General features: G+C 39.9%; 1 protein-coding gene across 3 annotated transcripts in view; it reads right to left on the reverse strand.

Annotated features, from left to right (window-relative positions):
- The window catches only part of Pum3 (pumilio RNA binding family member 3), a 38,194-nt gene extending 18,728 nt beyond the window's left edge, over positions 1 to 19,466 (reverse strand). The window contains exons 1-12 of one of the 3 annotated variants that reach the window (XM_023721915.1): positions 19,279 to 19,466; positions 15,014 to 15,105; positions 13,626 to 13,844; positions 11,279 to 11,414; positions 10,624 to 10,699; positions 6,994 to 7,087; positions 6,690 to 6,756; positions 5,501 to 5,675; positions 4,642 to 4,745; positions 3,443 to 3,521; positions 1,469 to 1,567; positions 221 to 274 (exon numbers count right to left, since the gene is read on the reverse strand). In XM_023721915.1, coding sequence (XP_023577683.1) covers positions 221 to 274; positions 1,469 to 1,567; positions 3,443 to 3,521; positions 4,642 to 4,745; positions 5,501 to 5,675; positions 6,690 to 6,756; positions 6,994 to 7,087; positions 10,624 to 10,699; positions 11,279 to 11,414; positions 13,626 to 13,844; positions 15,014 to 15,098 — 1,188 coding nt within the window. In that variant the 5' untranslated portion in view covers positions 15,099 to 15,105; positions 19,279 to 19,466. Of the gene's footprint in view, positions 1 to 220; positions 275 to 1,468; positions 1,568 to 3,442; positions 3,522 to 4,641; positions 4,746 to 5,500; positions 5,676 to 6,689; positions 6,757 to 6,993; positions 7,088 to 10,623; positions 10,700 to 11,278; positions 11,415 to 13,625; positions 13,845 to 15,013; positions 15,106 to 19,217; positions 19,240 to 19,274 lie in introns of those variants that run through there. The other 2 variants (XM_004637181.2, XM_023721916.1) reach the window with 2 other exon arrangements.
- Between the last annotated feature and the right edge of the window lie 6,236 nt (positions 19,467 to 25,702).

Genomic DNA, 25,702 nt, shown 5'->3' on the forward strand with positions numbered 1-25,702 from the left:
ACCAATGCAAAAAATAATAAAATGAAATAAAGGAAAAGGAAAGAGAAGCAGAGAGAAAAAAAATACATGTTGTATGAACCACATTTTGTATAAACAATTATACATTAAAAACCTGCAATAAAAATTTTTCCTTATTGGTTTTTAAATTTTCAGCAACAGACATGAATTCTATTTACTATTACAAATAATGAAAGGAAATATATACTTTTGCTCTACTTACGTTAGCCACTTTTTCAACATATGTCTTCATTGTTTTCACAATAACTTTTCTGTCCTTAAAAATGAAAGAGCAAATAAGATTCAGACAGTGCAGTAGAGATTGTGAAAGGAAAAGAAACGGCTCAAAAGGAAAGAAGAGATGGGAGAAAGGAGAAAAGAAGGGGAAAATACACACACACACACACACACACACACACACACATATTAGATAGCTAACGTAATTGTACTTCTAATTTCTATTAGTTGACTGAAAGGCACTCAGTGCTTGCACTGTTAGATCAATTTTCCATGCCTAAATCTGGAAATCTGAGCCACTACTTTGAAGGCAACAATATGCAACATAATGACCATTGTTAATTTCCTATCATTTTGTTTTGAAATTCAGTATCTTTTTTATTTTTTATTCTTCATAAATTTACTAAAAAAAGAAAAATTCACCTCAATGAACTTGCATAAATTAAAGCTATCTTAGTTTAAAAATGCATACATGAAAGTTTTAACCATGCATCAATACTTTTCATTAATAAAAATAATTATGCAATCAGAATGAACACTTCCGACACACTCTGTCCTTTCAGAGCTACAGCACTATAACCCTAAGGCCTGGATGTGATGATCCTTGGGGCATTTCAGCACGGAACCATTAAACTATAAACTGCAAGGCAAGCAGGGAAACCGCCTTTTCCAGTAGGACCCGAGATCCTGTTCCACTGTCTGAAATTTCTTCAAACACAGAGCCAGGTACACGGATAGGATCCACTGTGGGTCTACTGAATGAAACTAAATGGCAGATACACACAGCTCGAGTTTGAAGGCAGATGTGTACTGATCGAGGAAACGGTAAGCTTTCTATTGACCTTCTGTGGTGGATATGGGTCTTTGGCTTTTTCCTCAAAGTACTTACACTAACTGTTCACTACCTCTGCTTCCTCCCTTCCCTCAGTAAAATCAGTCCATGAGGTAGGCATGAAAGAGCCCAAGAGGCAGTAAATCTTCAGAAGGCAAGGGTCGATAAAAACTGGGTTTATGTGCTTGATGGACCTCCTTCTATTCTTCAGTGAAATCTACTGCTCCGCAAGCAAGAGACGTGACAGGCCTAAAGAACATGGTGATGCTCTAGGGCCTGAGACGCAATTATATGACGATAATGTTGTCTGTGCACAGGACAGCAAAGACCAAATGGGGCTAAAATTCTAATGACAGGCAAATCCAGCCTGCAGAACAGGCACGCCCTCGCTGCCACACTTACCTTGGGTGTGCCATGCCACAAGCAGTGCATGGCCACTCGGGCACCGTCGTGTGTATGGGCCAGGTACACCACCGCCTCACGGATGGCTTCGATCAGCTCCTAGGGAACAAAGGCTGTCAGGGAAATGGTGCATTTACTGGCTATCTATAGAAGTGAGACACAGGGAATGAAGAGAAGACAGCAAAGGTAACAAACAATTTAATTTTTAATTCTGTAGACAGTTTCCTTCTTTTTTTCAATTTTTGGTGGAACTTGGGATTACACTCAGGCCCTTGCACTTGCCAGGGAAGCGCTTATTCCACTGAGCCATCTCTCTGGCCCTGTAGACAGTTTCTTTCTAGCAACAATTTCCCACCAAAAGCAGCAAATTTTGCTGGCAGGCAATTTCTATTATGTAACATATCTGACTTTTACCTATATCTGTTTTTAAAAAGTTGTAAGGTATATGTGTAATAAAATACATTGTAAATGATTTTTCAAGAAAAAGCAATCTAGGAGGCAGCAGTGATGAGCAAACTCAAATTCATTCTAACCAAATTAGTTTTTCTGTATGCCACTGGATTATTTCAAAAATCATATTAAGCTTGGGATATAGCTCAGTGGTCTAAGAGCATGTTTGGCAAGTGCAAGGTCCTGAGTTTGATTCCTGGTCCACAAAAATCACATTAATTTTCTTCCCGTAAATATACTTAAAAAACACAATATTTTAAAAAATAATTTTCTGTGTTAATATTTAGGCTAGGCTTTCACCTTTAAATGACCCTTCTGTGAAATAATCACTTAATTTCTTACAAAGCAGCTTACTCTTAAGTCTTTATTTTCAATGTATGCAATTTTTTATTTCTACTTTCAAAGTCTAAGGACACTAGTTGAAAATGAGGTCCAGCAGGTAATAGCTGTTGGACTCCATTTTAGTTTGTGCCCAATTTCTTTTCAAGAACACAGAGTTCAACTAACATACCTGAATTTATGGATCTCTTGAAAGCTGACCCCTTGGAGAGTAATGTATATATTTCAATTATGTAACAGTCGGAATTGTTTTTTTTTAATTTCTCTTTTGAAAGAGAAGAGCCATAAAAAGATAACTTATCTCATTAATTTACAATGAGTTACAAATGACTTTTTGCTGTTGCTAACATACATTCAACACTAAAAGCATAAATACTTGCTGCCACTGAATATATTCAATGATCACTCTGTCAACTGGAATAGTGTCCTGCCTCAGGAAATCTAGCACTGTAAGATTCTACATTCTGTGGGAAACAGAAATCTCCAGATCTGACACTGCTCTGGTCACTATACCAGCAGCTTAAATGCTGGCTACTGCGAGAAGCTATTCTGGATGCTAAATTTGAGAGTCAAAATTTCTATGGAAGTTGAATCTGGCATTTTGTTAAAAGTGACTTTTGTTATTTTAGTTGTTCCCTGTGATGAGAAGGTGGGGACAAATGGACAATGGCCTCAATGCAGGACGAAGTGGGAACTCAACAATGAATTCTCATTTGTCTCCCCAAACTGACTTGAAAGGCAGTACGATTTCCACTCCTGCTTCCTCCAGCATGAAAGTCCCAGGCTTCCGGGGGCCACTTAGTTTTATGGTAAGTGCCTTCCCCTAACCTGCGACATCAGCATAATTCTCCTCTTCTTGTATTAGCAGTAAACTTAAAATTACTGAAATGCTGAATATTCTTATGTCAGTTAACTTTCAGATTAGATGCGGTAGAGGACAGCCTCTGTTTCACAACTAAAATATAAAGATTCAATGATATTAATAATGCTACAGTCAATTCTATTGCTTTCTGGATAAAACTAAGATGGAATTAGCAGACCTGTTGAATGAAAGTTTAGTGCATTACTTATTATAAATAAGAAAGCAATTCTAAAATTTTCAATTGCATACAACAAAACCAGTGTTTCAAATTTCTACATGGATTTTCCTTTACACTCAGGTTAAAAACAAAACCGCAAACTTACTGATCTGAGTTTTGGGGTTGCATGGGTAAAAAAGTCCAAGAATACTTTATGGACTAATGAGTGCTTAATCACAGCTTCCCTAAAACAAAACAAGAAAGGGAAACAAATGAGACCTAGCAAAAGAATTGCACAGACACAGGTAACCTTGGTTATTCTAAAATGATCCAAGCAAGTAAAATGGCTTCACTGAATATAAGTTGTCCTAAGACTGACTGTATCTTTCAGCAAATTAAGATTTTTTTAAAAATGTTTAGACCAAACACTTAAATTGTGTCACCCACAAAGTCCAGTATAAATTCTCAGTACTTGCTCAGCAGAGGTGAAGTCACCAAAACATGTGCTACCTTCTTAAATACATTTATATTTTTCTTCCTTCACTGAAGACATGATTAGAAATCCACATGTAGACCTACTTTTTATTATGTTTTCTTTGTCAAGCATCCTTTAAAATGCATTAGTTTCATAATAATTTTAGCAGAAATGAAACAAACAGCCACAACCTCCACTTGATGCAGACCCCCTGGGAAAACCTTTGGCCATACACTGAAGGCTCCTGGGTAGGCACCAAAGACGTACACTCCAAATCAAGCATCCAAGTAGACAGCAGAACTGAGTGCTACCCGTACAGAAAGCACGAGTCTAGAAATGATACTCCACATAATCTTCACAATTCTAGGAAGTAGGTAATACCATTCTAATTTTACATACATACAAATAGAAGGACAGAGACGTTACACAGTTGCTGGATGTGTGGGGCAGAAGGGAACCAGTGTCGGATGTGGTAGCCCAGTTCAGAGTGCCCACCACTCCACAGCGGTACAGAACCAGTGCCAAGAAGGCCACAGACACAGGCTGCTGAGGCTCACGATGCAATTCAGGGAACAGATGGTATTTGTGAAAACACTGAACACAGAAGAGTTCCGTGTACTTGGGAAAGAAATGTTTCACTACTTAAGGTTTCCAAGCCTCCATTGTAAGTACGTTCCAAACCTCATATTACCAGCTATCCTTTTATAGGGTAGATTAGCAGAAAAACAGATCTTTTTGTCCCCAAAATGACATCAAAACAAAAATTTTATAGTCTTATTTAGAACAGATTAATACTAAGGAAGAAATAGCCACCTTTGCTGGGCAAGGGTTATATAAAACTTTTTTCAAATATCTCAAATGTGTTAAGAAAAAAAAAAAAACTTTCTCACTTTTGAGCCATTGGAGTTAGAATCTGTTTCATTTCATCCATAATAAGCTCTAATTTTTCAGGCTGTACCTCTAACACCTTGTCCAGAGTTGGATGTTCTGTAGACTGTAATAAAGAAAAAAAAGAAAAAAAAAATCAAATCTCTCTTATTTCTTGAGAACACAGAAAAGCAACTACATTCACTTTAAATAAGTTTACAATAAATTTAAGATCCCCCATGTTTATATAACTCAAGATCTACTCTATTTATACTCATGGATTCAGACTGTCCCATACTCCTTTGCGTGTCTGCCAATGTACAATCGACCTGCTGTCTACGAAGCACTGGTTCTGAGACCCCTTCTACATACAATACTCAAGTCCCTCACATAAAATGGCAGAGTACTCATGCCCAACCTGTAAATATCCTCCCATATATGTTTTCTTTTGGAGGAGGAGGGAGGTCTGAGACAGGGTCTCACTCTTTAGCTCAGCCTGGCTCTAAACTCTTTATGTTGTTCAGGCTGGACTCAAATGTGGAGCAATCCTTCTGCCTCAACCTCCTGAGTGCTGAGATTACAGGCCCAGCATAACTGCCAAATAACTTAAACCATCTCTACTTGTAACACTTAATGCAATGTACACAATATGTAAATACTGCTGTATTTCACAGTTTAGAAAGAGAAAAAAATCTACACATGTTGAGTACAAATGTAATTTTTTTCAAGTATTTTCAACTTGGGGTTGACTTCTCAGATGTGGAACCCATGGATACAGAGGCTCAACTACATATGAAGAGCCAGACTAAAAAAAAAAAAGAAAGAAAAAAATCTACAGTCAGTCAAGCCAGAACGGACCTGCCAAGCATGAGCAGTGCCCACCTTGTAAAGCTGAAATGTGTTCCCGTAGAGCTCCTCGGTCAGCATGTTCCTCTGCTCCAAGATGGCCTTGTCATTGTACGCATACTCCACGATGGCCGAGGCTTCTGCGTGCCGCAACATCTTCCTCACATGGCCTTTAAAACTTCTGATTATCTCTGCAATCTGTGGTTTACTTCTAAACTCAACAGTCATGGAAAAAACAAATGATAGCAAGCTGGGGGACAATATATCATAATTTATTTCTTCAAAGACTAAGTCATCAGGTGTGTGTAGACATGTGCACACACATGCAGTGTGCAGTCCCCTAAAGGGAAAAGCTAATGAGCAGGTCAATCACATCACCTCCATCTCTAAGCTTTCTGGGATCCACACAGCCATCCTAGGTCTGGAACCTGGCTCAAAAGATCTGGAGCAAGCAAGAGCTTTAATCCATCTCTAGGGGCTGGGGTGATGGCTCAGTAGAATAAGTCCTTGCCTGGCAAGTGCAAGGGTCTGAGCTCAATGCCCAGTTCCGCAAAAAAAAAAAAAAAAAATCCATCTGTGCTTCACTCTTCATTTAGACGGGAGTGAACTTGCTCTGAGGATTAAATAAACTCAGATGTATTGAGAACTGACACCAGCACATAGAAACTGCCCCCGTTCGTTCCTATTTAATTGTTTAGCTCAACAAGGAGACTAAAAGGAAAGATGGTAAAAATCAAGGAGGCAGGGAAATAGGAAAAAAATTACCAAATAGTCCCTCTTTCTCCAACTTCAAAATATAAATACAAAAATAGGCCCTAACAATAGTAAAAACAATACCATAATTTCAATAGTTGTTTTCATAGTGATAGGCGCTAGAAATATCAAAAGTGGTAGGCAATTAGCAAGACCACAAACCTTTAGTGTGTGTATGTGTGTGCGTGCATGTCAGTGCTGGGAGCAGAGAAGGCCTCATGTATGCTAGGCAAGGGTGCCAGTGCTGAGCTGCATCCCAGCTCTTTTTACTCTGAGATAGGGCCTCACTAAGTTGCCCAGGCTGGCCTCAAACTTGTGATCTTCCTGCTTCAGCCTCACAAGTAGCTGGGATTACAGATGTTTACCACCATGCTCAGCAGACCACAGACTGTTTAAGTAGCACTTGAGTACAGCTAAAATTAAAAGAAAAAAAAACTAAGGCAAAATATATTTTATAAATAATAGAACTTACCCGTACATGAGAAATTTCTTGACAATATTTCTGGAATATTTGGCTTTACTTAATTCAACCAAATCATCTGAAAAACAAGATACACTATAATGACTCAGGACCTTCATTTCAGTTCTCCAGAAAGGAACAAAAGAACGAACTAAAAAAGTACAATTCTAGGAAAGCAAGTAACTTTTCTAGGCCAAGAACAAATCAGCTACAAAGGATACCTCCACAGATCATTTCCTAGGGCAGTTTGGGGTATTCCGAGAGAAAAAAAGTGGCGCATTACAAATGATAACCATCCTCAATGTATAGCAAATACCTCGTAATTCTTCAAAAGCTTGTTTTCTCTGTTCTTCATTACCATACTGAATATAGCACTGGATCACACGAGTGGAATCATGTGCAAAGGCAATCTGTAGGAAAAACAGAGCCTTCAGACTAATTCTCTCTGAAAATTGATATTTCTCTCACTACTTGTTTTGATGCTACCTTTTAAAAAATTCCCTGGTAGGAAAAAAGTAAGGTTATTTATAGACAATATCACACTTAAAGACTACTCAGAAGTAGAAATACCTATTTAATTACATAGAACATCCTTCTTTGGTTTCACTGCTTCTCACAGTTCATAGGTACAGTTAATAATAAAACTGAGCAGAGACAGATCTAATCATTTTGTAATATTCCTGTCATTGTAAGTAAAATGAAACCAAACCAAAATCATCACACAAGGATGTCCACTAGTTCTCATCTCTCCTAAAGACACGTACCCTCTTAGGAAACTAATCCAGTTTTAAAAGTCTATTGTTCCACAGTTCTTATGTAAATGATCCATGAATCTTTGGATCCAAAACAGATCAATCTAAAAGTCTTGCTACAATAACAAATACAAGCACACACATCCCAATTGACAATTACCTCACAAATTAATCATCCATTTCTTACATTTTCATAATCCCTGTACACACATGCATATGCAGAGAAAGTGTTGTGTTTCAAATCCGATTCTCTAATGCCCTCCCTCTCACACTCCTCACCGAGGGGGACTCACTGATCAGTTCTCAGCAGCATGCACATCCCACTTGCAGCCCACTCTTTTTTGCCCTAACTTTTCTCAGTGAAATGGTCTTGGCTACACAGAAAATACATAACTTAGTTAACATACATAGGTACTAAAGGTTCCTTTATATCAGTTTTTATTATAACACTAAGGACAAGAGGGCAGGGCCAGCAAGATAGCTCAGGGGTCCAAAGAGCCTGCTTAGGCAGCTTCAGGGGACTACTGCTCAATCCCCGAACCACAGGATGTACCAGGCCCGCCCTCAGGGTGGGCTGAGCCAGCTTAAAAAAAAAAAGAGGGCAAACAGGTGAAAGACACCAGCTAGACACATCTGTCTACAGCTACATCCACAAATGAACAGCCACATAACACTGTCTTTACCATGGTACAGTAGCAGTAGGCTACAAATCTTTTTGGTATTCATTCTGTGTTTCACATTTTTCAATCCCAAAATCCCAGTGAGCGAAGTTATGCCTCCAAAGTTATACATTTCTGATTTTTAAGTGCAAAGCTTTAATTAACACTTAATATACCATACTGTATAAATGTTTCTAACAGGTCAGGCCATTTATGATATATATTTACTATGCAATCTACTGTATAACCAATGTTTATGTTCCAGAAATTGTTTTATTTACATCTCAAAGCAACTGTAAGAGTGACCTGTTACCATTTTACAGATAAAAAGAGTAAGGTTATAAGAAGTCAATAAACTTGCTAAGTATGACTGAGGAAAAAACAACTTTTCTGAGCCCTGGATATACAAAAAGGATGACATTACTTGAACAAGACAATGCACGGTCAGCGTGGATCAATATAGGCTACCTAAAGGTTCACATGGCTTCATCAGCAGAGAAGGAATCTTTTGTTTTTTTCTTTTTGTATTTTAGGGAAGGGTTTACAGGGTGTTCAGGTCTCACTACTAAGTTGGACTCATAGTGATCTGCCTGTTTACAGCCTCCCAACGCCCAGTCTTAATTGCCCAATTGCCGTCTCAGTGTGCCCCAGGGGCGGAGCCGGCATAGCAGGCCTGGGGATCGAACCCCCAGCTCCTGTGCCTGCTTGCTGGGGGTTTAATCTGTTGAGCTATTCAGCCAGTCCCCAGAGAAAGAATCTTAACACCAAACAAACTCCTAAGTCCATGGTCGTACTACCATAACCTAAGAAAAGTTGACAAAAGACTTTTTATTGAGACAGGGTCTCACTATGTAGCCCAGGCTGACCTCAAAAATCACAGAATCCTCCTGTCTCAGCCTCCCTAATACTGAGATTACAGGCATGTGCCACCATGCCTGGTTTGACAAAAGATTTTAAGTGTGAAATATTTATAAGCTGAGCATAATAGACTATTTCTAGGGCTGAAGGGCTTTTCTATACTCAAAAAACTTGCTGAATTTATAGGAATCAAACAGCTGAAGACTATCTCAGCACATTCTTTACAACTGTAAAGCAGCATCCAGTTAGATAAATACATAGTCTGGCAAAGACTGCCTCTCCAGGGTCCCTAAATGACCCGACTCCGCTACAAGTAAGCAGTTACTATGTATTTATCCAAAAGCACAAGAAAGCGCCAATGGAAGTTTATTATAAAACAGGATTAAATTTCTCAAATCTATTCTATTTTAAGACTTTTCCACTATGTCTGTAAAACAAGAATAAAGGAGACAATAAAAATTACAAAGTTCAAAACAAGAAATTCAAGCTTGAGCTTGAACTCATAAATTTCTCAAGATAACTTTTAAGAAAATAATGACATTAAATAATTGACAAATGACAGTATCAACTAGTCATTTGACAACTCTCCAATACCAAGTCCCTACAAGGCCCAGGCAGGGTGAGCATCCCAAATGGGAAAATTAAAAAGACTCCAAAATTCCAAATTTTCTGAAGGCTACCATGATGCTACAAGGGGAAGAAGCTCTACCTAACCTCATGTGACAGAAAATGAAACACAGTTAAAATGCAGGTCAAGGGCCTGCTGGTTAGCTCAGTTGTTTAAGTGCCCGCTAATGCAAATGCAGTCAGGTTCAGGATACTGTGACTCTATCCCCAGATCCTCATGCCTTACCAGACCTGCCCTTAAGACATCCTGAGCTCCCCCCACAAATCCATCTCAACTTTAGGGGCCGGGGAGATAGCTCAGTTGAATAAGCGTTTGCCTGGCACACGCAAGGGCCTGAGTTCAATCCCCTGCTCTGCAAAAATAAATACATAAATTAAACGTAGGTCAAACACGCCAGGGCTGGAGTGGAGCTTGGGGGCACAGCCCCATACACGTGTCCCTGGCTCTGACCCTCAGAGCACCAACACAGAACAGAACAAAAATCTGCCACATTAAAAAGACTATATAAAGGCCAGCAAGATAGCTTAGTGGACTGAGCATCTGCTTTGGCAAGCGCAGGGACCAGGGTTTCATCTCTGGTCCCACATGTCATGCTGGCCCCAACCCTGGGGCACGCTGAGCTGGCCAATGAGTCTAGGTATGGTGGTGCATGCCTCTAATCCCAGCACTGGGAAGGCTGAAAACAGGAGGATCACTATGAATCTGAGTTGTGTAGTGAGACCCTGTACCAAATACATACATAGGGAAAAAAAAAAGATTGTAAAATTATAAAATGGTAATATAAGATTACCATCAGGCTACATGTATAAAGTATCTATGAAACATAATGTAATTCTGAGTTTAAACTTAGGCCCCATACCCAAAATATTTTTTAAAAAATGACCTATTGATCAACTGATAGAAAGACAGAATATGAAAAAGTCAAAGTCCAAAACCCTTCTGCCCCCAGTATGCATGGCCATGCACGGCCAACTACCCCCCCCCCCGAGAAGAGGGAGGCACCTTCTGCTATTTAAAACTGCACCGAAGAACAGCCTTGCTCTACTTACAGTTTTAATTTTCCCTTGAATCAACTTCTGCAAATCACTCATCAACTTCACTCGTTTTTCTTTGTCACAATCTTTTCTATATGAGAAGAGGGGGGAAACAAGAAGTTATTTTAAACATATAAAACTAAACACTGTACCAATATATCTTCACCGAGTTCAGCGTGATTTTCTTTCCAAAGGCAGAAAACCTCTGACATTAAAATTACTATTCCAGAGCAGTCAGACAAAAGTAATTTTCTCAGAGGCAGAAACCCATCTCAGAAGGTATAATTTCATGCATCAATCTAAATCTTAACAGCCTGAACATCAGAGGAAAAGAAAATAATGAAACAAGTCAAAGATACAAAATACTTAAGTACCTCAAAACCTATCAGAGGTAAAATTGTCCTTCATTTTCTCAGAAATCTCTCAAGAAGGATGTCACATCCATTCTGATCCTCCCGCATCTCCATAAATAGAGCTGACATGCTCCTAATGATTCCACACACTTCAGCAACGGGCAGGCATCTACACGGACACTTCTGCAGGGGGGTCAGACACACTCCCTACGAGCGCAAGCGTGATGCCATTTATTCTACAGCCTCTATCTGCAAGCGGCCCTGTTACTGCTCCACTATCTCAAGGCAACCAACACCGACGCCACAGACAGCATTACCTTCTTAAGATCTCCCAAATCTGTTTGGCTCGAACAACAATGTCAAAGTTGGTTTTGTCACTGAGCTGCCGGCTCTGCTTTAGCTCTTTCTTCTTCTTTTTGAAGTCATCCCATTTCGGTTTCTTGGATGCTGATTCTAGTTATCAAAGAAATTAGTTTCAGTCACATTAACATTCTGAGGGCTGTAAACAAATACTAGAAATTCAGTATCAAGGGCAATCATTAATCAGGACCAATGCTCACGGAAGCTAACAGGGGGAAAATAAAATGTCTTTTATGAAGTTATGCTTTGCTGCATTTTCTGAGCATTTTGTACATCTTATGTTGGGTAAAAACCAATCATTCACTTAGTAACCTTCCTATGATTTTTAACAGGATACTGAGGCAGGCAAAAAAGGCTGGGAAAACAAGGGCACAGGGCTGGCGAGGCCACACAAGCAGCGGCAGACTGATGCCTTTTACTCACAATGCACAATCCAACTTTCTAAGTGTTTCTTGGAGTGACGTAATTTTTTTTAAAAAGTATCTTTCTATGTATTACTGTTTTTATATCTTTGAAATCTGAGTATCTTACCAATTAGTCCAAAAACTTAATGAGGTAAAACAAAGAACAACTTCTATGGTGGATATTATTTACTAAATATCCTACAGAAAGCCTTTGGAAATTAGTTATTTCTAAGTATATCCACTTTTCTAATTATAAAATACACTTGTTTGAAAAATTTGGAAAATGCAAAAATATACTCTCCCTTAATAGTCAAGCTATTATACTTAGAACCGCTATTTTCTTGCTCTTCCCCGCCCACACACATTCTTTACTAATCTTTAACAACTAAGAACCTTACTATCTTCACTTAGCTTCATATTGTCGGCATTTTCAAATGAACCTAAGTGTTCCACAAGAGCATAATATTAACGGCTATACGCAATGCAGTAGTGTATAACATATTTAACTATACTCCTTATTTTTGCTTATATCCTGCCTGGCAAAATATATCCTAGAGGAATATAGGCAACAGAGGAGATCCATACTATATTAATAGTAGGGTAAGACACACTACATAGCAGAGAATAGGAACTGCTCCAGAGTTAATTTAATTCTACCAACAGGCAGCCTTGATATATACCACATTAAGTTGCAGTAAATATATCAATTTTGGAGATGTCTAATATCAGTCTTTTACTATTCATACAAAATTATAACAATAAAATTGAGAGTTCCATTTTAAGACATCAGGAAGGTAACCTCTGTAGAAAAAGAAACCAGAGCCATAGTATGCTCAGACCTTGATGCTAGAATGAGAATGTGCTCCATATGCTGGTGTCAAAAAACTCCAGTAGGCAAAAGAAAATATAAGACCTGAGACTGGCTAGGAGAGAGGTAAACAGAGAAAGAACATGGAAAAGACACTACTGGGGATGAGAAAGATGAAGAGAAAGGGCAAAATAAGAGGAGGCAGGAGAAGGATTGGGAAAAGGGTACTAGCCACCTAACAAGCAACTTTCAGCTATAGTGAAGAACCAGGTCCAGGGCTCAGGCCTGTGTAAGAAGGCCACATGGATACAGACTCAGTTGGCAGAGAAGGACAGCACTAGAGAAAAAGAGACACTAGACAAACGCTCATGGTGGAAGACAGGGTATTTGTTTCAGTACATTTAACCTAAAAATCACTTATTTGAAACCAGCAAGGGACTTGGATTCTTTGAACACTGCAATTAAGAGATTGGTAGTTTGTCTTCAATGACAAAGGCCTTGTCACCACTTCCAACTGATGAACAACTTGTCTCGAAGCAATTAAAATCAAATCTGTTATGTGTGCATTCCATCTTCTCTCGAAGTGCTAGTGGATCAGAGCCATCAAATGGGTTGAATACATTACACTGGTCTAATCTCTGCGGAGGTATCTATAAATCTCTTGTCCATTACGGCATCTTTCATCTACAGAACACACCACTTTTCTAGGGCCATATTCTATGATTAGTTGATATATATGCTCTATATCCTACCATAATGAACAAAATAACCCAACATCTGTTCAGTGAATGAATCAGTGAATTAAATTTTAGCCTACAGAAAGAATGTTCTACTGAGGCTTTGTCATAAAAAGCTGTTATAATTTAGCTTAACTCTATAGCTTTGGTTGAAGCTCTCTAAGCACTAGAGAGAAATTTTGACAAGATGCTCTACTGTTGAGGGCCATCTGCCTTTCCCTCCTGCCACCCAAACATGCCTCCTGTCAAGGCGCAGGCAAAGGAGGTCTCTAGTGCACACCCACAGCCCTGCGTCCAGCCACTAAATCAAGCAGGAGAGGACTCCGCAAAGCTGGTGCTCGGAATCGGTGCTCACCATCACTTTTACCATCTGGCTGGAATTTTCTCTTCTTGTTCAATGTATTTGTTGGCTGGAATTTGCTCTTCAGTCCTTTGTCCCCTTGTTGCTTATTCTTGAATTGTTTCACACCCTTTCTCCCAGGTTTTGCGGTACTTTTCTCAAACTTCTTAGATGTAACCTTAGGTCCCCTTTCCTTAACAACGTTCTTGGGGAATGTCTTTGAAGAACTAGAATCTAGTGACAATAAATAATCATCAGTTCAATCATGGTGGGCCTAGATCTTTTTCATATACTAGAAGGCATCTTATAGAGCATACTTCATCTTACTTTCAAATTTACATTTATCTAACAATTTTCACATTATAAAATAAATACAGTTTCATAATATAAAACCAAGAATGCAGAGAAATGGATAATAAAAATGACCTAGAATTCTACCACTTACAGAAACCAACTTGCAGTTTAGGATATTTCTGTTTTTTAAAGCACATGGAAGAGATGACCTATTATAGTATTTACACACCTTTGCAAAACACTATCATCATGATATCATTAATTTCTACATATAATTTTCAATGGTTCGGTAACAATCTCAGAACAAAAGGAACACTCTAAAATAAAAATGCTAATTTCTCAACATTGCTAGTTTTCAGAAAAAATATTAAAGCCTGTATTTATTTGATAGAAACCTTTGGTCAACAAAGTTTGCAAAGATGTATCTAACAAATGAAATGCAAACAGTAACAAAGAGACCTTAACACAGAAAAAACAAAAAACAAAAAACAAAACAGGACTCCTTAGGAAACATTAGTTACTTATATAGTCCTCGATTTTTCTATTTCACAATACTGACACCTCATGGAATAATGAAGACATCATGATTCAAAAATCAAGAAAAATAAACCAGCATCAATTCACCAAACACTGATACATAATGGATGAGTAGGACAAAATTAGGCAAAACAACATCTGAGCTAAGGGACCTTTAACAAGCACAGCATTCCTGCATTCCTCAATTATTCTGGCCATTTAACTCCCTTTCTCTTTCTTTTCTTTCCTTTCTTTCTGTATCTTTAGCCTGTTTTATTTTATTTGAAAACAAAGTCTCACTAAACGGGCCAGACTGGCCTCCAACTTGAAATCCTCCTGCCTCAGCCTCACAGTAAGTAATTGAGATTACAAGCACCTGCCACTGTACCCAGTTCATTTTACCAATTTCTTAGAGGTCTAACTTCCATGAGAAGCAAGCTAACTCAGAAATAGTAGTTCTACTTCTTCCCGCTGCTTAATCCTAATCCTAATCCTTGAATGCAGACTGGGATCCTGCTAAATATCCTTCCACCCCTTAATTATAATGGTGAAAGCTACCAGGGCGGGAACATGTTTTTGCATGTGTTTCTTACCACTGTTTTTCTGAAATCTGCTTTTTTCTTGTGAAGCCTTTATGCTCCTTACTGTGAGCTTTTTTTTCCCTTTGACTTCCATCATTGCAACTCTGGAAAACAAAACAAAACAAAAAACCAACAAGGATCACTGAATTGTTCCTTGTGGAGGAGCAGGCATTCAGTGGTCACTACCACATTTAGCCCTTGCGTTCAGATGCAGCACACAGCGCCTGGTACAACATGGTATCACATGGATCGAGCAATTACATGCTGCGGGGCTCCCGAACTGAGAGGTAAAAAAAGACTTCAACACCAAAACTAAGAGCACACGCATGGCCTGGCTAGCATATGACATATCAGGAGGCACACTTTGGTATACTGGCCAAAAAACCAACTATTAAGTACAGGCATCCATGATTGTGTTTTGTAACTCAAGATGTGGTGAGGTGTAACTGCCATACTACCATTCGATTTCTTGGTCTCCACCATAAAAAGCCAGGAACAAACAAGAGGCTGTACTTACCACCCATTCAAATTCACTGGAACAAAGAAAAGGATTATCTGAAAGATTCCCTACCTAAGCCAATATAACTAAAATGAAAATTATCCTATGTTTAATCTGTTTGCATAAAAAGCACCAAGTAATTTGCAGTGAACTCCAAAATAAATCATGTTGAAAATTATCTTATATAAATCTACCTAACAGCTTATTTGTAGGGCCACTGAAACACCTCACTTGGCTAAGCAAGCCCAGGGACCAGGAATCAATCTCCATCTCCGGGGGCACAGGCCTGTAATCCCAGCGGTGGGGAGGTTGAAAACAGGAGGATCACTATGAGTCCAAGCTGCGTAGTGAGACCCTGTACCAAATACAATACAATAAAATAAAATAGAAAAAGCTTATTTGTAATGGAGAGACCACATAGTACACAAACATCACACAACCTCTCACCGGTCCAGGGCCTTATAAAAAGCAGGAGAGACCCAAGGACAAAAGTCATTAGGCTCATTAATCCAGTCTCAAAGTTGTTATGTTAATTTCATTTCTAGACAGTATCTCTAGAACGTGTTTCTACATTAGAATTTTTTCAATTCCACACCTAATTTCTGAGAATACTGAAAATATAAGGTGTTCGAAAAAGGACAGGTGTGGTGATATACACTTGTAATTTCAGTTACTTAGGAAGCCTGGACAACTTCAGGAGACTCAAAAAACAGTTTTTTAAAAAGGGGGCTGGAGAAACAGCTCAGTACTATACTGACTATACTGCTGGCCCTTAGTACTGGGGATGAGGGAAAGAAGGGAAAGGAGAAGCATTCTGGGTTGAGACATATTTGGGAAACAGTTAAAGACAGTAGTCAACCAACAAGGACAGGTACTTCAGATTTCTCAACTTACCAATGTTAACTAGACTTCCAAGTAAAGGCTAAAAACCACATAAGATTTCTTTAATCTCACTGAACCACTTTTTAGTAACAATTTATTTATTTACATGTTTTCTTTATATATTTGTTTTAAATGTTATTTTGAAATAAGTTAATTTTACCGAAGCATGAGAGGGATGTACAAAGCACCTTCTGGCCTTACCCAACTTCCCCAGTGTTAACAACTTACTGTGATACAAATTAAGAAGCTAACATTCATAAAACACTACTACCAGCCATTAATTTGGATTTCAGCAGGATCCCCACTAACTCACCCACTCGGTTCCAAGATTCACTGAACTAAGCCAACCTGTTCCTGTGAATTTGGATTTGACTGGTGCTTCCTCATGACTAAGGTTGTGGGTATTTCTCTGAAGGACACAGTCAAGTCCTCACAGTACCAAATCAAGAGGTTCAGGACACTGACCTGCACTCTGTGCCTCCCCTAAGTCTTGCCCACTAATTTTAGCCAACTCTGGTAGATGTTGCCGCCTGCAGGGATTATTACAGCATATGGATTTTCTACTTACTTACTTCCGTCTTTATTATTGAGAATTCTGTAGAGATCTGGCCCATCTTTTCCACCTACTTATCTATATCCGTGTGTCAAGTCCATGCTCCGATTGCATCAAATCTCCCATGAGGTACAGGAGGGATGCTGAAACGCAGACTGGCATTCACAGCCATCCAAAATTTGGTCCTAACTCAGCCAGCTCATGAACATCACACAGGAGCCAAACTTCCTCCCTTATTTTTTTTCAGGCCCCAAACTTAAAAAAACAAATCAAAACTGAGGGCCGGCCAGATAGCTCAGCGGACTAAAGCACCTGCTTAGGCAGAGCACAGCAGCCGGTGTTGGATCCCTGGCCCCGCCCCCCAGGGCATGCTGGGACAGCAATTGAGACTGGGCTGGCGCATGCCTGTAATCCCAGCACTTGGGAGGCTGAAAACAGGAGAATCACCACAAGTCCAATGTGTATAGTGAGACCCTGTAGACCCTGTGCTAAATGCATTAAAAAAAGACCTGAAAAAAAAAAAAATGCACCCAATTCCACCAACAGAATTTGAATCCATCCTTCAACCTCAGCTTAAATGACATTTTCTTGTAATTTCTCTTCCATTATGTCTTCTCCTCTTTCTCAAGTTATTTTCCTTTTTATTCCAAAAGCAGACTTTTAATGTACTTTTCAAAATTAAACACTGTAGGCTTAAGGTGCACAGATGGCTCTCTATGAAAAATTAACTGAATACCTGCAATCATGTGCCAGCCAAATACCAGATTTAAAACATATGGAAAAAATTCAAGAAATGATCTAAGCAAAATATTAAAATAGTGGAATTAAGTGTTATGAAAGAAATATTACAAAGCGTCAAGGCAGCTGGCTGAGAGCAGGATGATACCTTTCTTAAGTAGCAAAGGCTTCCCAGAGATGGAGAGATATACACAGTAAAATCAAAATATACAATGAATTTTAATTTGTAAAAGTTATACTAAAAGACAATATTGCCGATAATGTCCCTCAAGATATTCTCCCTCACCTAAGCCACACTCATCTCATAATTCTTGCCACTTTCTGAAGCCATTTCTTGCCACATTTGCAAAAGTGGTCTTCCACGTCTTTACCAGGCATGATCAAAAATGTGGTGAATGCTGTGGCAGCCACTGAACTGAAAGACAGGCTTGGGAAAATTATGGTGTGTCCTCATCCACATTATTCACCAGACCTGGAATTGTAACCTACGGCTCTTTCTCAAAATCAAAATGACCATGAGAAAGAAACATTCTTTCATCAATGTAGGACATGAAGGCAGCCACAACAGTGTAAAACTATAGATATCATCAAAGAAGACTTCCAGAATTACTTCAGAAAGTGGCAAGAACAAGGGTACAGGTGTGCTTAAAGTGACAGGGAGTATATTAACGGGGTTTAATGGCAATGTATACTTTATTGAAAGAAGTTTCCTAAAAAGTATATGCTCACTGTGCTTTTGATCATACAAATGGTCTTCCATTCTGCTCAGCAGGGGTAGTGGTGTGACTAGAAAGTAGTAAACACTCAGTGTGCAACCTCCACAGGTTGGCAGTCCTTAGGGATTTTGTCCCAGTGACTTCCCTTCTCCCTCTACAGGTCTCCCTTGGCGTCTTCTAGTCCTCTGGCTTCCTATACTGAAGACCCCCAAATTACTCCTCCATTAAGAACTTTCCCTTGGGTTCCAGACCTGTGAATCCTCAACACCCCTGATTACCAGCACCTCGCAACCTCGTATGTTTGACAAGTCACTCTTTTCCTCTGAAAACCACCCTCACACAATATCCATCTACTTTCCTGCCCAGCTCTTCCCCACCTCATAAAACGGCACATCATTTACTTCACTGCTCAAGCAAGAAACCTCAATTACTACTCTTGACACTTTCCTGTCCTTTAAAAATCAAATGTAATCCATCAGTAAATTTTCATAAAAATCACCTTAATAAGTAACTTTTTCCAATATGTCCCCAATACCACCACTCTAATGAAAGCCATCAAGAACCTCTACTGAATCTCCAAATTACACTTTCTACCGAGAACCAGGGTCTGTCACGATCACTGTTTACAAGCACTCAATGTCTTCTATACTTGAAAATATCAGGAAAGTTTCGTATTGCACACAAAGAAAAACTACAACATGGTCTCCGAAGCCCTGCTAACAGGCTCACGCCACCGTCCCTTCCGTCGCGGCTTTCCCCGCCGCACCGCGCGTTCCGCGGTCCTGCCAGCCAGACCCGCTCGCTTCCGCCCCAGCACACGCTCCGCACCCAGCACCGCCCGGGCGCAGCGTGCATTTCTGCCCGGCGCAGGGCCGGGACACTGACCGACCTAGCTCGGGGCCGGGTCCGGGGCGCAGCGCGGGCACCACAGCCCTCAGAGCGCGGTGGTCGGAAGAGGTCGCGGCTCCGCTCTCCTCGCCAGCCTTCCGTCAATTTCCAAACTCAGCAGGCCTTCCTGGGCGCGACCCCACCACCGTACACGTGCGACAGCGAGCCGCCGGTGGCCGCTTCCCGAACGCCGCTTCCGCTTCCTCCTGACGCTCCGCCCACAACCCACTCTGTATTCTTCTGCCGCGCTGCTGGGGTTAAAGGGCGGGACTTATGAGGAAACACCGCTTTACGGCGTTTCTATTGGTCCGCTACTGTCACAGTTCTATGACGGCCGGAGGGCTGCGCCATGACCATTTTGGCCCTTGAGAGGACCCGTCAGGTGTATGACGCGTCGCCAGCGACTGAAAGTGTCGGCCTTAACCCCGTCGCTTCCGCGCAGGAGAAGCGCCCTCTACAATGGTAGGTTGTTGAGACAGAACTCGGGCCCGCAGTTTAAGAGATGGTTAATTTTGTGGCCTGAAATGTTATAACAATAACTAATCTGTGTGCTCATTGCGTCTTTTCTGAGCAGCAGAGCCTGAAGGGCCAGAGTTATCTCGGAACAACTTTGGAATTGTAAACCCTATTTTTTTCGTTCTCAAGTGTAAACCCTGTTCTTATCGTTCTCAAGCTATATGCTCTAATCAGATTACTAATTTTCTCCGGTGCTTGCGTCCCTGGTCAGTACTGTAGAGGTTGGTGATACATGCAAAGCGCTCGGCACAGTAAATGATAAAGAGAAATTTCAACAAATGTTTGCCATTCTTAATGTCTGCTTGTTCCTGAATGCCGCAGTTATCCCGTGTTCTATTTATGCGATATAGTTGACATACCCGCACCTTACAGGTGAACTAGAATAATTTTTTTTTTTTTTTTTTTTTTTTATGTATTTGGTGCAGGATCTCACTCGTAGCTTGGACTTTTAGCGACCCTCCTGTTTTCAGCCTCCCCAGCGCGGGGATTATGGGCGTGCCTCGCCACTCCAGGACTCGGTGGCTGGCTCTGTGCGCCCGGGGCGGGCCGGGGCCACAGGGAGTGCGGATGCTGCAACCTTGGTCCCAGCACTTGCCTTAGTCCACTGAAGCTATCTCGTCGGCCCTAAACTAGGATAAACTCGGTCGTGTCGAACAATAATATTTTATGCTTGAACACTTGATGGCTAGAAATATGAAATCAAAATGTTGGCGGGGCCAAGTACCTTTCAAAGTGCTAGAACTGAACCCTTGCCTCTTCCAGTTTATGGTGTTTCCAGGCAAAGATGGGCTTGCGCGACTCAGTTGTCGGCTTCCATCTTCAGTTGGCCGTCCCCTCTGTTTCTGTCTGTGGTAAGAATGGCTGTCATAGGTGTTAAGGTTCACCAGAGTACTGCAGGATGATCTCATTTGAAGGTCCTGCACTCCACTGAATCTGTAAAGACTTTCCAAGTAAAGTTACTTTTGCAGGTTCCAGTGGGTAATGACATGAACACATCTTTGAGAACCATTCAGCCCACTACATCTGCAAAGTAGAAAAAATGAGACTTGGTCTCCGATGTGTAGAGCTTGCATTTTACTATTTTCCATCTCTTTCTTGCTATGGGAAGCACTGAACTTGAGACTGGTTTAATTAGATTTCATGTATTTTAAGAATCGGAACCAACTTTACTTCCCAATAAGCGTCCCACTACTCAGTGCAGAGAGGTTTTCTAAATGCTCATTGTATTCCTTTATTGTTACAAGTATTTAAATTTTAGTTCGTTGAAATTTCATCAGAACAGTTTTGAAGTAAGAGGTCCCTGCCACACCTCATTTTGTGGGGGGAAAATTGGGCATGGACTAACTTTGACTTTGGTCCCGTGGGCCTCTCCCCAAATGCAGTGTGACTGTCTTGGGATGGTAAAAGAAAGATAATATGGAACAAGAATTTGCAGGAGTGCCATCAACAGTGCTTGTTAGGCACGTAGTAGTGTGCATATTAGTCATCTTGAAATCCCTGACAAGTTCTGGCCAAAAACAATAACATCAAACTACACTCTACCACACAATCCCTGGAGGGACATTTTTCTGTGTTCAGCTCCACAGATGGCAGCACTCCATATGGTGGAAGATATGTCTAAGTGTTGCCTTAAACATAAACACCAATAGCCTAGTATTCATTTGCCTTTTCAAATGAAATGTAAAATTATCATATATCATAACACTAGATTATCATTCAGAAAGTTTTTATCAAGTCTGTGCCCACAAAAAGTAAATTGATTTTTGTCATGTATTTGGAGTAGAAAATATCTTGTCATTTTACAGAACAACACCAAAAAGATATATCCTGTAATTTTGCCTTTAGACCAGTAGACACATTAATTCTTTAGCTATTTAGTGATCTAAGGGTACAACATGATGCACATTCCTACAATAAGTTGCTCTTCCTGCCTGAATGAAATAGCATAAAGTTTGACTAGAGCAACTAGATTAGCAAACAACTGTACTGGAGCTATCTCATTTTTAAAAAGGCATTGGAATCAAATGAATCCGGTTTTAAATCTAAATTTTGTGTAGTGATAGTCAACAGAGCCAAGTTGCATGGACCTCAATTTCTGCATATATAAAAGGAGAATACACAACTTTTCCAAGTAAGTTGCTATTTGTATAAAGGGTACTATTGTCTATAAAGTTCTTAACTAATGGTAATTTTATTTGGTACTAGAGAATGAATCCAGGTCCTTGACACTGAGTTATGTTTTTACTCTTTCTTTTTTCTTTCTTTTTTTTTTTTGCATTTTAGTATTGTGGAACTGGGGATTGAACTCAGTCCCTTGCGCTTGCCAGGGAAGCGCTTATTTTACTGAGCCATCTTCCCATTATTTTATTTTTCTGTATTTTAGAGAAGGGTCTAAGGGTGTTCAGGGTCTCACTACTAGATCAGACTCAGTGATCCGCCTGTTTACAGCCTCCCAAGTGCTGGGATTACAGGCGGACACCATCACGCCCAGTCTCAGTTGCTGTCTCAGTGCATCCTGGGGGCAGGGCCAGCAAGCCTGGGGATTGAACTGCTGGCCCCTGTGCCTGCTTGCAGGCTCTTTAATCTGCTGAGCTATTTGGCCGGCCCTTGAGTTATGTTTTTAGCCTCTCTCTCTCTCTCTCTCTCTCTCTCTCTCTCTCTGTCACTTTCAGCTACAAGTAATGGAAAATTCAGCTAGTAGAGGCTTGAACTTAATTTTCTTCACATACTCAGTGAATCTATAATGTTATCAAAGACCCAAGATTTCTATATTCAACTACTACCCTCAACATGCTGACTTTTCATTCTCATATTTGTTGATTTCTGAAGGCCAGATGTGTACCTCAGTTTCAGGGTGTATAGCAGAGTTCAGGGCTGGGGGAATGGGAAAAGAATGAAATCCACTTTCCACTCTCCAGATGGGCTCTGTACTCCTCCCAGAACATTACTGTTTCAGTGCAGTAACTGGGTTACACTCTGGGGACTGAAAGGTTATCAGATACAACATTAGCAAGGCATTTGGATTTCATTCTTTGTTAAATATTCTGGTAAAATAAAGAGTCATTTGATAAATGTGCTTCTAGCAAGATAGATTTAACTTGTAACTTAAATGAATCTGGTTTAAAACTTAACTTTAGTATCCAAGATGGTAGATCTCAATCTTGACAGTATTCTTAGCTTTCCATCACTGTCATAATATACCTGAAAATAAACCTAAAAGAGGAGATATCTTGATTTATAGTTTTAGGATTTTGAGTCCCCAGGTTCTGGGCCACAGTGCTGTAGGTATCAGGTGAAGCAGAGCATCATGACAGGAGGAGAGTAGTTGAGAAAAACTCTCACCTACTGGCATCTCAGGAAGTAGAATACGGAATAGGGAGTAGGGAAGAAAAGAGCACTAGGAAGGAGTAGTAGGACGTAGGGAAGGATAAGAGGGAGAAAGCAAGACAAGAGTTCACCTTTCCAGAGAACACCCCAAGTGACCTACTTCCTCCAACTAAGCCTCACCTCCTACAGTTTTCGCTATTTCCCAATAGTGTATCCAATATGGATTTACCAAAACATCAATCCATCCATGGGACCAGAGCTCTTATGATTCAATTAATTCCCCAGAACCCTTCCCCTGAACGACGTTTCAAGGGGAACCAAGCCTTTAAAGGTGCCTTTGGAGAGGCATTTCAGATCCAAACCACCTGCAGATGTTTGCAAAAAAGTATCAGTAATTCTTATTTAATTGGTCTAGTGTAGAACTCAAATGTTGTGAATTGGGAAAGCTCTTCCAACCATACTAAGACTCAGCTAAAATTAAAGGCCACTTGTTTAAGTGAGGGAGTTCAAGTTGTTGATTTGATTTTCTAATTAACTGGGGCTTAAACCTTCCAACTTCCAGGTCCTTTTACTGCAGTTACCAAAATTAAAGAAGTACATTATAATGTACTTGTTCCTATGAGTAGAATGTCTTGAATTGTGCCCTTCTTGGTCATTAAAGTTTCCTATTGTGATTAAATTTGACCCATACACTTCCAAATGTATTCTGAAAAATGATTCATTTTTTAGTTCTTCAGGATTTTGTGCAATTTTCTCTTTTTCATAAATATAAAGTATGTTAGGTGTCAGCTCCCACACATCTCTTCCTAAAATCAGTTCTTTAGAGTTCTAATTAGTGTATTTTTAACTAATTGGGGCTGTTTTTCTATTTCCCAAATGCATATGCAGGGATAAAGGGCATTTTGTTGATATAAAGCATAAATGAGATTTTGGCAAAGACTGGGTTTTATTTTCAGGATCTATTAGAATGATAAATCCATGGAAACAGAGCAGTTGCCAAAAATTTTTCCATTAGTGAAAAAGAACTGCTTCTGTATGGGGTGTGTCATGTTTTTTAATACCATAAATCCGCTTTAAAGTGCACTAATACAGTCTGAAATTAATTGAGCATTCATAATGTTCTGGTTGCTGTCTAGTAGACAAAAATCAAGCTTGTTCTAATTTGCTTTCTTTGGTAACATGCCCTGGATCAGAAGAAAAATTTATATGACCAGGATGAATTTTATCTGATTAGAGTATTGCATGTCACCTATAATGAAAGATCGTGTCCACCCATGATGGAGACATACAAATTGTTCATTTTCACTAAGGACAATATCTTTGCAATTTAAGTCTTTGTTTAAATTTTGCTTCTAGGGTTGATAAAAAATATTACTCTTTGGAAGGTATGATTAATTTTACCTTGTTTCCTTAATTTATGAGCAATAAAGACTTGGTAAGGATATATTTTGTTAAGTAAAAGAACTTGTTTGGTTTCAATATGGAGAAATAAGCAAATAATTTCCCAATTATTTCTTCCATTTCATTTTTTAATAAAACCATAAAAATTTTAACTTGGGCCTGAGAATAATGATGCATCTCTCCCTACCCCCTCAACTTACCACTTTCTTTTAAGATGAAGAAAAACATTAAGAGACTTACCCAAATTCATTATGTCCGTTTAAGTTTCCAGGAAGCAGGTGCCAAGATAGAAAGGCAAGAGATTTACTGTGAGTAAAACCTAGGAAAGATGAGGGGTAAATCTTTGGAGACAGCCTCAGACCATGCAATGAATCTGACTACTGTGAAGGGAGAGACAGGAGAAGGATGTGGTAGAACGTTCTCAAACTACAGTGAAATCCTGAGAAAGTCTTGATTAGGCCAGCATGGAATGGCCGAGAAAGGACTTCCTGTGAAAAAAGACTTAAAGGACACAGGAACGACCTGGCTCTATGCCAGTACTGTTTTCAATCATTGGCGAGGAAGAATCCAGGAAGAGCTTGGTCTTAGCATGAAAGCTGTGGTATAGCCTTCAGTCAAGGCAGCTGGAGGCTGTCATCCAACTCCACCTCTCTCAGCAGGTTCTCGTTTGAAAGACTACTGGAGCAATTCACTGCCACAGCACACCTCTCATACAGTACTGATCTAGCTCTCCACTTATTTTGAGAAAGCACTCCTCCCTTGTTCCTATGGTTTTTCTCCACCTGAGGTGAAATTACAAGAGGGAAACTAGTTGTACAGACTACAGTCTTGTTTGGGCTGCAACAGATATTCTGTATCTCCTTTCTCCACTCTCCACTGAGTTCACCTCACCTTGCCCATTTTCTTGGTGGGGTTTGATGGTTTACCTGGTAATACCTCTTCAACCAACTTCATTTCTGAGTAGCCTGAGACCCTTCTAAGGCAAGGATTGCTAGACATAGCCATTTATAGCTATAATGGGTTAAGGAGTGTTAGGAAGTACCTAAGTCCATCACTTAGGTTCCACAAATATTGTTCCATGTCCTTATTGTACAGAAGCAGTCTTGACTCCTATCATTCAGAGTTAAACCCTCCTCCCAAAATGGAGTTTTCTCCTCACTTGTTGGTTCTACATACAACCA

Source organism: Octodon degus, unplaced genomic scaffold (assembly GCF_000260255.1).
Source record: "Octodon degus isolate 3935 unplaced genomic scaffold, OctDeg1.0 scaffold00087, whole genome shotgun sequence".
NCBI lineage: Eukaryota > Metazoa > Chordata > Mammalia > Rodentia > Octodontidae > Octodon > Octodon degus.